Source organism: Pelecanus crispus, chromosome 4 (assembly GCF_030463565.1).
Source record: "Pelecanus crispus isolate bPelCri1 chromosome 4, bPelCri1.pri, whole genome shotgun sequence".
NCBI classification, from domain to species: domain Eukaryota; kingdom Metazoa; phylum Chordata; class Aves; order Pelecaniformes; family Pelecanidae; genus Pelecanus; species Pelecanus crispus.
This window is the reverse complement of record NC_134646.1, coordinates 59,799,810-59,812,350: the sequence shown is the minus strand read 5'-3', so window position 1 is coordinate 59,812,350 and position 12,541 is coordinate 59,799,810. Positions and strand designations below refer to the sequence as shown.

General features: G+C 35.9%; 1 protein-coding gene across 1 annotated transcript in view; it reads right to left on the bottom strand.

Annotated features, from left to right (window-relative positions):
- ATP8A1 (ATPase phospholipid transporting 8A1) overlaps positions 1-12,541 on the bottom strand; it is a 99,738-nt gene that overhangs the window by 25,962 nt on the left and 61,235 nt on the right. The window contains exons 21-24 of the mRNA XM_075708716.1: positions 7,743-7,817; positions 7,457-7,579; positions 4,918-4,996; positions 918-979 (exon numbers count right to left, since the gene is read on the bottom strand). Of these exons, the coding sequence (XP_075564831.1) occupies positions 918-979; positions 4,918-4,996; positions 7,457-7,579; positions 7,743-7,817 (339 nt within the window). The remainder of the gene's footprint in view (positions 1-917; positions 980-4,917; positions 4,997-7,456; positions 7,580-7,742; positions 7,818-12,541) is intronic.

Below are 12,541 nucleotides of genomic sequence, written 5' to 3'. Positions count from 1 at the left end.
ATTCTCAAAGGACTACAATGTATTCTAGAATACTTTCCTTTTATTTCAGCTACAATGTTTCCCTATTCCCCAAGGAAATAAATTTTGATGTGAAATTTGTATTTGCATTACAGCCCCCTTATCTTGATGGAAGAATTAAGTTCTTATTTGTATCTGCCAACAACAGGAAGTTGAAAAATTAATTAAACTCTTAACGTTGAAGAACACAGGAGAGTAAGCACAAGTCTAATTTTGCTTCTAAGAGAGATCTTGGAAAACCCTCATCTATTGGGCAACACTGACACCCAGCAAGTGAAAAACAGGCATTTAGCTTCACTGATTTATTCCAGGAGATAAAAGATTAAAAGAAAAAAAACCCAGTAATGACTAATATCTACGAGAGTAACAGAAGATTACTGTTAGGTGCGGGTCAGGTGTAATTCTGGCAGTTCGGCTGTCCCCAAAGAGGCATCCCACAAATCTTGGTTCTGTGTGGCTCTCAAGGCCCCATGATAAATTAAGAGAGGTAGAACAGGATTGTATCTTCACAAGTCCACAAACCACAAACCAGTTCCATATCCAATAATCTGGGACTTCTCCAATGCAGAAACTTACGTTAAATTATGAGCGTGCTAGTTAGGGAATTACAATTCCCATTATTTAAAATATAGACAGTTTCCAGTAAAGGACAGATTATCTTCTGCATCTTTAATAAACTGCTTTGTTTTAAAAACTGGAATTAGAATGCAAAACACACTTCAAAGCTTCTCAAAGAGTCATTCAAGTGCCATTTCTTATTCTTAAGGCACTACAATGAATCAAGTCTTCTATGTAGAGAATTATAAATAATAATAAAACCACATCTACTTAAGAGTTAAAGATAGAGCCAAGATAGATAGTCAGCTGATAGAGCACCAGATAGCTGTAAGAAGACTTACAGTGTATACAGTGTTCCCCAGGAGCAGGTAATCTGAAGTTTTACCATTGCTGAATACGGTACCTGGAGAAGGAAACAGTGATAAAAATATGTAAACATTTAACTATCCACAATAGCACTATATATATATCTAAAATCTTATTTTTGGTACAAAAGAGATGGTAGCACTTCCTACAGGGTACTAACAGCAGATTTCACCTTGAACTGTATTGAACAGTAGAGATCTATGACTTTTACAGTTTTCAGTCCTTTAAAACTTTCAGTGACTTCAGGGATTATGCTAGAAACAGAAGCTTTTTGTAACATCATATACCAATATGAGTAATAATGTATCCAGTAATAATTCAATTAGAGTGACTTTTCAGATGAGAGATACAGTATCTTACCTTCAGAAAAATATGAAATATCGTTACTATGGTGTACGTTGATTGTAACATATAAGTCAACAGAAAGCTTAGAGAGTCAGATTTTCACTGATTCTGGATATTTTTGGTATAGTAACTTATCTTTGCTCTTATCCATATTTCTGAAATTCAGTTTAAGTAAAATTACAACATATATTAAATTTTAATTCTTGAGATGCTTGTTATTCATAATATTTTCAAAATTTACCCAACTCCAATCTGTAGATCCATTTTGCACACATAGATACACACAGAGCATTTATGCAAAGAATCAGTTCCCTGAAGAGATGCGTTTGCATAAAAATCACATCTACTGTGGTTCTTAAGCTCAGAATTCCGAAGCAGTGCATTTATGCTTATTTAACAGAACTCATTTTACAACTATTGCTACAGCACAGGCTTTTCTGATCCCAGTTCTGTGAAAGTTCTTGGCAGACGTGGGACAACACACTACTGAACTATCTGGAGTGAATTCCTCATTCTCAGTGAGAAGTACTGAGCTTGCTAATTTTTTACGTGTTCAGTTCAGAAATACTTTTAGCACTTGAGATAGTTGCTCATATACTGCAACTAAACCAGAACACTTACTCTGCTGTAGAGGTTCTAATCACTGGGATATTGCTTTTAACTGCCATCATATAAAGAGTTATCAAAATACTGTGCATGTAGTAAGGAAGGATGAAAGTACAAGACAAAAAAAAAAAAAAAAGGAAAAATAAAAACCCCTAATGCTGAGAGAGCATAAGGAAGGATGTTTTTAAAAAGCTGTTTGGGGAAGGAGAAGAATAAAGGTGTTGGGGGGGGGGGGGGGTGTGCGGTTCAAGGGAGGTTTAAAACTCCTCTGATTGGGCTGGCCAGAGGAAGGTGACAAACTGATAAAAATGATCTGTAGCTGAAAACACTTATTTTTCCACCATCCCCAGCTAGCATATGGTGTATTAAATTCTGCTAATTAAGTATGTTTTCATATTTGTGTTGAGTGTTTTTCCAGCCTTCGTATCACCTTTACACCTGCTTGAAATGAAATTCATTTTAGTTGTGGATGAAGAGTGCTCCTTTCTAAAAGCTTTTCAGGACTGTGAGGCCAGTTTATCACAGAAAAAAAAGTCCTATTGATTGATATTCTGGAAGAGACAGCAGGTGAAAGTTCACACAAAAAATTACAATAAAAATGCTTGCAAACAGTCCTCCTTAACCTAGCCCTCTCCCATTCCAAGATGAGGAGCTCACAATGGCTGCCTCCTTAGCTCTAGTGATACTGGTTGCACTCCTGGCACTTTCCTGACGTAACTTTCTCCCTAGACAGACTAGCACACCACAAAGGACTACAAGAGCTCTGGAAGCCTGAAAACAAAGCTGAGACCATGGCTTATTTCAAAGGTTATACAAAAGAGGGAGCAGTTGGTGGATTTACTTGTAGATACAAGTTTGGCTTCTGTCATTTACGGTTACGTTGACAAAGCTGCATCAGAAAAAACTTCTGGGAAGATTTATGTCCTTGTCACTTTTCATATCCACATGACAGTACATGGAATGCAAAGACTCTAGTTTCGTGTACTGGACAATGATTAGATCCCACGGAGCAAATTCTGACAAACAATTCTTACAAATCCATACCTATTCTCTCATTGCATACTTCTTGGTAGACTCTACTACAATGCATGCAGTTTGAAATTCTCCACTTACAGACAAGAAAGAGGTGGACAAGTGAGACAAGAGTAAACAGGAGAAAATGCTCAAAGGATAGACTGTAAGCTCTGAGAGATTTTACTGATCTTCAGGATTTGATTTTCAACGTTCTAATAAATACCTGCTCAAACATGCACTCTGCTGCTTTACAATATATACCTAGCAGTAAAGAGCATAATGTGGATAAAACAGAGGAACAGACAAGCAGCTAAGTCTGTTCCAATCAGTCAGAATGCTGGGACTCAGGACTCTTAGGCACTAAGCTTCCTTTCATGTCTCGGGATCCTCCTGCACCTCTTCTTTGCTAAGAGAAGTTGGAGGCTGAGACCTGTTCACAGAAGTTCCTTTCTCTGGTGGATCTCTCTGGCACTCATCAGCTCCTCCCTAGAAAACTAATAGCATTATTTCCCTTTCCTCTTTACACACACAGCCATCAGAGATTTAATTAACAGCAGCTCCCATTCTGTGTTCATTTCCCCTTCATGCAGAACTCTGCGCACCAGCCGAACCCACGGTAGGTACTGGTCATACCACCCACCACGTACACAATCCCCAGGTCCCAATTCTGCTCCCCTTACTCATCTGGCCTTTCTCTAGGAATGAAAGAGGAAGACAAAAGGCAATTTGTTCAGACTTGTAGAGGCAACTTGCCAGCAGGTCAGTTCTAGCCCAGGAGCTGTGAGCTGAAGAGGCCTGCACTACAGTGCTCTCACAAGAGCTTGTGCAAGTATCTCAGCTTTGCCATTCACACATGAACTCTATTCTGCTTCACCACATAAACTCATTAAACATTTCTCCATCATGTAATGCATAAATCTCCCACATGGACTGGCTACAGCTTTGAATGGGGATTTTGGTTTGGATTTCAGGTTGTGGTTTTAGAGTATGCATTGACATTTTGGGACCTCTTTCCTCCTGGGCTGTCTAAACCTCTCCAATGCAAACCGCTGCCACTGAATGCACACCCAGCAGCCTTTCAGAGAAAACAGGCTGCTACCTACTTCCTTTTACCCCTCAGAAATCACTGAGTATAAAATACTCTGCAAGAAGTCTTCCCCTTAACCTTTTTGGGCACAAGCAGCTGTGACCGTCTCACTGTCTAGCCTCAACAGTTCCAAAATGTCCATGAGATTATTTTTGTTCCCTATCTCAGGGCAGACTGCTCGGCTACATTGGGGAAATGGAGCAGACTGCTAATTTTACAGCAAAGCTGCAGGGTACACACTTTTTTCTCCCCACAAAGTGGAAGCAAAACAAACCCCCACCCCTATGAGAGCTCCCATACACACACACATTCCCACAAACTGGAAGCAATGCTTTAAAGTTAATTTAATCCCCTAATTAATACAGCTTTCCTCCCAACTGTCCTGTTTCTTTCTGCAACTCAGGTGCATATACAACAGCTGAACTAGAAGAATGACAGGACTGAGCTGTCCAAGATGTGCCAGGTTCCTCTGTCACAAGCCTACTCATATAGATGTAAACTAATGGGTTAGTATGCTCCTGAAGTAACAGGAAAGAAGGTATACACATCAGCCATAAAAGCTTACAAAATAAGAGACAAAGACAGTAGTGATTTAGGATCTTCTAGGTATTTACCATGGTGGAGTATTATATGAAAAAACAGCATAATTAAATAGCAGGTCTCTTTTTCTCCATTGTGTTTCAGTTTACTTAAAACCTATTTATATAGTTTTATGCATATGTACATAACATTACTCCTACTTTGAAACAGATTTTAAATAAAACATTTTAAATACACTGCATCTGCTCTAGTTCCAGAAATGGTATCTTGAAATTTAATCACACAAAACTGTTAGCATTTATAAAGCTTTCCTAAGAAAAAAGAAGGTGTTTAGATATTTCATACCTTTCAAGATTTATATTTTTATTTTTCGTAATACTTACCATGCTGGAGGGCTTTTAGTGGAAACCAAAACAGAATGAATGAGTGGAAGAGGCCATTTAAACAATGAACCCAGAAAACCTAAGGGAAAACAGAAAATCCATGAGAACCATTTGCAATAAACTAGCTCTGTGAACCCTGACCTTTCTTTTTATCTGTGTGTTAGGTTCACAAAACGTGTTTCTTTCAGGCCACCACTGTGAAGTAACATAACTGACAGGCACTTTCTGCCTCTTAGCTCTTCATGGGTCATTTGTTTATTTTTATGTTTTGAAAAAACTGTGTGTATTATCTCCTTTTAATTTCAAATCAGAAGGGAAATTAAAATGTATACATATGGGAGTATCATCAGAAAAATTAAACTAAACCAGACAACTGGAACAATGCTATATTCTAAGTGGGGAACTAAGGACTCTATCTTTCATAATTTACATTTCGTGTAATAAGAAATTTGGAGAGTAGAACAATCAAAACCTGAGTTTTACATATGCCTTCCTACATATTTCCACATACGAAGGAATTAAAAAAGGACAAATAAAAGTATCTTAGATTCCTCCTTACATGCTCCATTCTTGAAGTGCACAACTTCATCATACCAAACTTCCTTTAATGTATTCCCTAAATAATTCAAATTTTACTTGCAAACTTATTTTCATTTGTAAAATATCCCTTCTGAAAAGAACCGTATTAAGGATAAATAACCTATTGATGCTTTCTATAATATATTGTATAAAGACACAAAAAGACTTAATCAAAAATACGTAACCCATTTCCTTCAGGATAGCAATCGTGTTTTTTCATTAACAACGCTTTTGACAATCATATCCTTTATTGTAACTAACTGATGTGTATTATAAGTGTTAAGGTGTTCAAACAATTGAAATTAAGTTGCCTGCCTCACAACATTTTCCACAATGTCTCAAAGTCTTTTGTTAGATTATACAACCACACTAGGTTGTATGATCCAATTTACACTCCAACACTTTGCACATTTGAACTTGTGCTACTCATTAACCTTTGTCTCTCCTTCTTGCTATGTCATTACCAGAAGTTTTTATTTGACAGAAAGCACAGGTGGGTGCAAGAAAAATTAGTTCTACTTTTCCATTTTCCTGACCAATTCTTATTGTCACATGCTAATCCTTTAACCTCTGTCATGACCTCATAACCTTTGATCCCTTTTACCATAACAAACATCTGCATCAACATTCAAGGCAGTAATGTGTCCAAATCTTTAACACCAACTATTCAGCTTGTATAGGTGGGAATTTTGTAGTTGGGAAGTTTGTATACGTTTACTCATAGCAAGTGTTGTATGGGAATAGCCACAGAATTTCCAGTGAAGTTAACAATACATACATGCAATAATAAAAGTATTACAGACTTAAAACCAGAAAAATCCAACAATTGTAATTCACAACTTACATGGTTTATTAAAACAATCACAACACAAAAGTGTCTGTATTAATGGACTAGGAAAAGTCTGATATTTGTAAAGCATTCACAGTGACACAAGAAACTATTTTCCCTAGTTTCCTTACAACTTTCAGGTTTGATTTTGTGGGTGAAGGGATGAAGCAAGGAAGAAGGAGAAAAATCTCATATGCTTCAGTGAACAAAGATAGTTTAAACAAATAATTCTATATAGACAGGGTAGTCCAGTTTTACAGCACAAGTGACACAGATATGAGAGCTAAGTATGCTGTATCAGACCACCACTACAGACCAGTACATGTAGGTATTGTTAATTCAATGACAGATAGAAAATGTCCCCAAGTTCAACATACAACGACATTACTTGAAATGTCCCAATTGTATTTAGAAAAATCAAATAACATCAGAAGGAATTCTTATAAACATCATGCATTCATGAAATTGCAGATTCAAGAAAAAGTTTCATTTAGGTTTAAGAGATTATTTAGGGACAAATCTGTAGAAATTGTGTGTATTTTATAAATTAAAGAGTCTTACATTTTTTTACTGCTCCTTGTGCTAGTCTCTCCAAGATGAATGCCACCTATTTCTGACGAAAAGTAGCCTCAGATTCCTTTTGATCCACCCTGACACATTCTTAACTGTCTCCAAGTATTTTTTGCCAAAACTCAAAATTAAACCATAAAATCACAACTCCAAATTGACAAAGAATAGTACCAAGTCCCTCCCTCTACAAATCTAATGACAGTTCTTTTTGTCCTCTGCAACACTTCTTCACAGGCTTCAGTAATCCATTTCCATATAGCAGTACAAATACATACAGCCTAGCGACAGAGAGATCTAATCACTTCTGCCTATAGAAGACAGCTTTATTACTAGCAGAGAAAAAAAATCAGGGCTGAAAAAAATAAAACGCTTGCTGCCCATTTCTGTACTTGCTAAAAATGGATAAATATGATTTGCACCATTCACAGACAAATGGACAACTGGAAAGAGTAGTAACAAAAATCCCTTCCATTTTTATACGAGCAGCGTAGAACAGAAAGGACAATGATACTGAATTCCCCTTAATTTCTGCTTTAATTATATTTCATTTTTTTATTCTACCTTAGTATTAAAGTCCAGTGCATTTTGGGAAGTCTTGTATAACTCCGGATATTTCAGCATGTTTTCTTTTCGACAGGATCTCTCAAATATTCCAAGAGTTAGTGGAGGCATTGCTGTAAACATCTAGCAGACAGATTAAAAAAACCCCAAAACAAAACAAAAAAAAAAAAAAAAAAGTGAACATATTGCAAAACTTTAAGAGGTGAGGACTTGCTTAAAGATTGCTTACTCTAGAAACTTTCATGATTATGATTGAAAATAACTGAAAACACACAAATCATCTTACCACGTTGTAGAGACCTATACACCATCTTTCAAAAAGAATTTGTCCAGAAAAGCCATTGACAAAAGCAAACCAGATCTGAAAAAGAGGAGAAACGTATACTACTCAAATGTGAGGTGTGATTAGTAGATATTTTTTTTCTCAGATTCACAAAAAGGGGTATCCCCAGAACACATTTACAACACAGTTGAGGATGTTATGGCTTAACCATATATAAAAAAAAATATAATAATAAAACCAGCTTGTGTTCAGAACAGATAATGGGCAATCTAGTCAAATATGTGAGCAATTCCATCTAAATATGAAAATATTTCAAGGAGGTAGCTATTTTCAGAAGGAATTTCATGTTTGTTAAGTATTTAAGAGTGATTTAGCTCACTGCATTTCTATTGTACTTAATTCTTAATGAAATAAAAATTCTGAGAAATATCAGGAGAAAAAAAGTATCACAGGACACACCTACAGATTAGAAGCAGACATCTTCTAATCATTAGCAAACCTCCTAACTAACGGAATTCCTACAGTAAGCCGCAGTTTGGAACTGAAAATTGTATCAATATTCCTTCCTCGTACATGAAACTCATTGGAGGATGAGGCTTTACCAGAGCACTAAATCAACTACCATTACTTAGTTAACAAGCACTAACTCAACTACAGAGTATTTTCGAGGCGCAGTTGGAAATCTCTTTCATTGCCTAAGTTTTATCACTTTTTGCTAAAAGGTTAAAAAAATGAAATTTAATTTGAAAGGCATGATGACACATTTTCTTATGTTTTTCAGTGCAGCATGACTGCTTCTATTTCTTACTTCACGCTTATATTAGTTCAATGACAAAGTGGAGAAGAAGCATGTCTGATGAATATTAACAAGCTACACTGAAACTGTATTGCCTATGACAAACATAAGCTGTAAGGTGACAGAAGCTAGGATCATATAAACATTCTACTCAATTTAAGACTCATGTTCTTCAAGTGAATGTTTAGATGCTGCTTTGCAGAAACTTTGCTACAGTTTGCATTTCATTTGACTTTATTATGGAAGCATGAATTGCTACAATCAATATGTATGTTTATCAATATGTACCAAGGCTGGCCTCCAGGTGACCAGATTCTATGAACAAGCTCACAGTATTTTACCATGTTGTGAAATGTTTCAACATGTGTGTGAATACTTTGAGATGGAAAAAACCCCCGAAATTAGCAACTATTAACACTAAAAATGGGAGTTAAAATCCAGCTAAAATTGCTATTTGTTCAACCAATAAATGAAAAGTAAATAGATTTTTTTGGCGGCCAATATTGGAACAAGATTGCATATAAAATCATGAATACTAGAGGCTGTTATATATACATATAAAATACACTGAATTTTCTGAAGTCTTATAATGCTAAATTTCTTTACTTTGATTGACTTAACAGAAACAAGCACTCTATTTTCTAACCTTTCCGTCTATTCACTGAAAAGACAATGGAATTACTTTATGCCAGTTAAATGAGATTTTTATAAGCTCTTGTGTATTTTGATTTTTGACTTTTGAAATAGGAATTACCATTTAACTGTGATGAATTTAGAAGACATTTATTAGCAGCAGTTTCTCAATAGTTTAATATGAGAGAGTGAGATGAGTGCATAATCAGTTGTTCATTTCTGAACAATTAATTATGCACTCAACATCAGCACAATTTCTGGATGTTTTACAACTAAGCTAAATGTGTGAACCTAATCCAGAACCTCAACACCACAGCTGGATACAAGCTGTGCTCCTCAACTGCCTTCTCTCTTTTCAACCTTCTCATTATACACAGTTCCTACATTCTGTTACTCCCAACTTAGGAAGATGGCTAGGAAGACAGCTCTTGAGAGAGGCGTGAAGGCCAGGTATTATTATGTGACTGACCCCTTAATTTTTTTTTCTTGTTTGTATCGAATACTGGAGTAAATTTTAGAATTCTTAATTTGAAAGGGTTTAAGGTGGTGGAAAAGGACAGTTTTAATAGAAAATATGTGACTCAGTAGTTGGGCACATGTACATTTACATGTACACTTATGTATACATATAAATATGTATACATATTTATATACGTGTACATCTCGTTGGTAATTTCAGACAGAGTTTAACAAAAGTATGACTCTCTAGGAAGAAAATAAAACAGACTGCAAGTAGACATATACTTAACCCTTCATAACCAGGGAGTATATGCAAAGAACATTAACTTTCTGTTCTGATCTAACAGTCAAAAACTTCTAAAACTTTAATTGAAAACATACATGTACCGAATCTATTCCACATATTCACTTCTATTAAAGGTAAGTGATGATAAGCAACACTTGAAAATGTTTTGGAGTGACTGTTTTAAAGAAATGCAAGAATTTATGATAAAATTTCAATTTACAGTGAACATCATATATGAAGTCACTGCCAAGCCTCTCAGAAATGCTCTGCATCATGTTATTTCTTAAAACCCCTGATTCTTTCACTGTATTTTGTACAGAATTTAAGTTAAAATTTTCAAGCTATTTAAACTCTGAAAACTAGTTTCACAGTAGAATTGTAAAGAAGTCCTTTAAGTTATAATAGTAACTTCCTGAAATCTTAGCATTTACTTTCTTCCAAAGAAAGCATGCAAGTTACAGGCATTTCAGTTAAGTTTTGGTGTAGTAAGGAACTGGAACAAATCTTGGGCAGAACTCTAGATGCAAGCCAAGAAGAAATGAAATTTGGTAACAAACCTGGGTTCTAAAATTCTTGTTGAATCTATCAAAAAATCTGGCTGGGAAGAGAAACCTTTTAATGTGGCTAAAAACAATGCCCTCTGTAGTAGAAACACTACTATTCAGTGGAATACCAGATATACTACTTTAAGAGGTAGAGCATCTTTAACACCTAAGCAGAAACACGGATTTTCTATTGTATGCAAGACAGTATTTGAATATTCACATTAAGAACACCTATGGCTCAAAAATAATTAGCAGATCTGGGGGTGGTGGTGTCAGGGAAGCAGCAAGGATAAGTACAGCCCCTCAGCTCAAACTGTAAGAGGGGAAGAAAAGTAAGTCACCCATTTACCCTAACTTCTGAACCTTGGACCCTAGAAAATTAGACTCTTAACCATACATAAAAAAAATTCTATGGAGCTTACTACAGTATTAACAGTGACAAGAACACACACACAGAGTGGGAAATTTATTCATGGACAAGTGTGTTTCATTCTGATTATGATGAACAATGATGGCAGCTATACCTGCAAAAGAAGTTTTTAGGACATGTTGTACATGATACTAATTTAGGAGCAGATTCGGCCACTTCTCTCCTAGGGGGCAGGTCCTATTCTAACAGCTCAAATTACTAGTCCAGCACCCCTATAGAGAAGGACAGGAGATAGGTGTCCTTGAGAAGTAATTTAGACTATGTAAGTGAGGGAGAAGTGAAAATTCAGACCATTTTATAGTTAAATTACTACATAATTTGCATTGAAAATGAAAGATTTAGGTTCATAGCCCATCTAAAATGAGGTGGGCCTCAATGCAGATCCTGTATTTCTAAGTTTTCAAACCATATAATACAAAAAAGCAGGCATGAGCACAATTACTTTCTACTATGTTTTAAACTGAACTCAGTGCAATTTGCATACATGAAGTATGCCACGGCATACTGAACAACAGCACTTAACTCTACAGCTCAGAAGCAGTGTGAGTGCACACAGAAAGCCTGCTCATGGCTGGGGTTATGCATGATATGGGTATCAGTATGACCACAGGCATGTGTCAGGCAAAGGAAATCGGGAACAAAACGGTAAACTTCAGTTATGGACATGAGCAGCAGAAAGTGTGTAATTCAGCAGTGGGATGAAAAGGGCTTGCGGGGAAATAAATAAATAAATAAATAATTAAAAAAGGATAACCATCATCCAAAGTTTACGGAACGAAGAGAGGCTGTTACAGCTCTAATTACTTCATATAACTGAATTGTTTACATTTTATCACTTAAATTGTCACAAATGGCCATTTTTAAGGATCTGTGACTGAACTTTAGATGTGAACTCTATGCATTTGTTTCTTCTGTTTGTGTCCTGGTCTTTCACTCTTTTGTTTGAATTTTCCCCTACATGAAACATGAATGACCTATGCAGATCTTCAAAAATTACTGTTTTTTTAAAATTGTAAACATTTTTTATTTAACATAAAACAGTTATTTTATTTTATTACTAGTTACTACTAGCTAGCAGAACAAAAAGTAGGAATAGGAAAATTTTGTCCCTCCAGTGTTGGAGGGAGATTTGCGTAACTTCACAAAATAAGTAGTTTAACAAAGAAGTATATGCACTAATGGTAATTATAAACCCAAAACCAATCCACAAAGGAGTTCTCAATCACTAGATCAATCTCAATCCTAACCGTCATTATAAGGTAATGACAGCCCCCTCAAAAGACTCCACATAGGCTTATGCTATGTGAGTGTGAGGCTCAGTACAGGCTTAATAATGCACATTAGCAGTCTATTAGAAATTCAAGTTTTCACTTGCAATTTAGAACGATACTTCAGAATATAACCTCTAAAGTTACTGGGACTAGACCCATACAAAAGATGAGGCCCATGTCTAAATATCTATTGCATCAAGACACAGAGTAGAAAAAATTATTACAGACCACTTCTGGCTCCTTATGAGTAGGAGTTTAAATGTCAATAAATGCTAATCACTGTGCAGAAGTATTACTATAGACCTTCACCATTTTCTGAACCAAGAAACCAATGCCACTTATTTCGTATCGCCCCATGAGTGCCTAGGAAAAAGGCTGTATT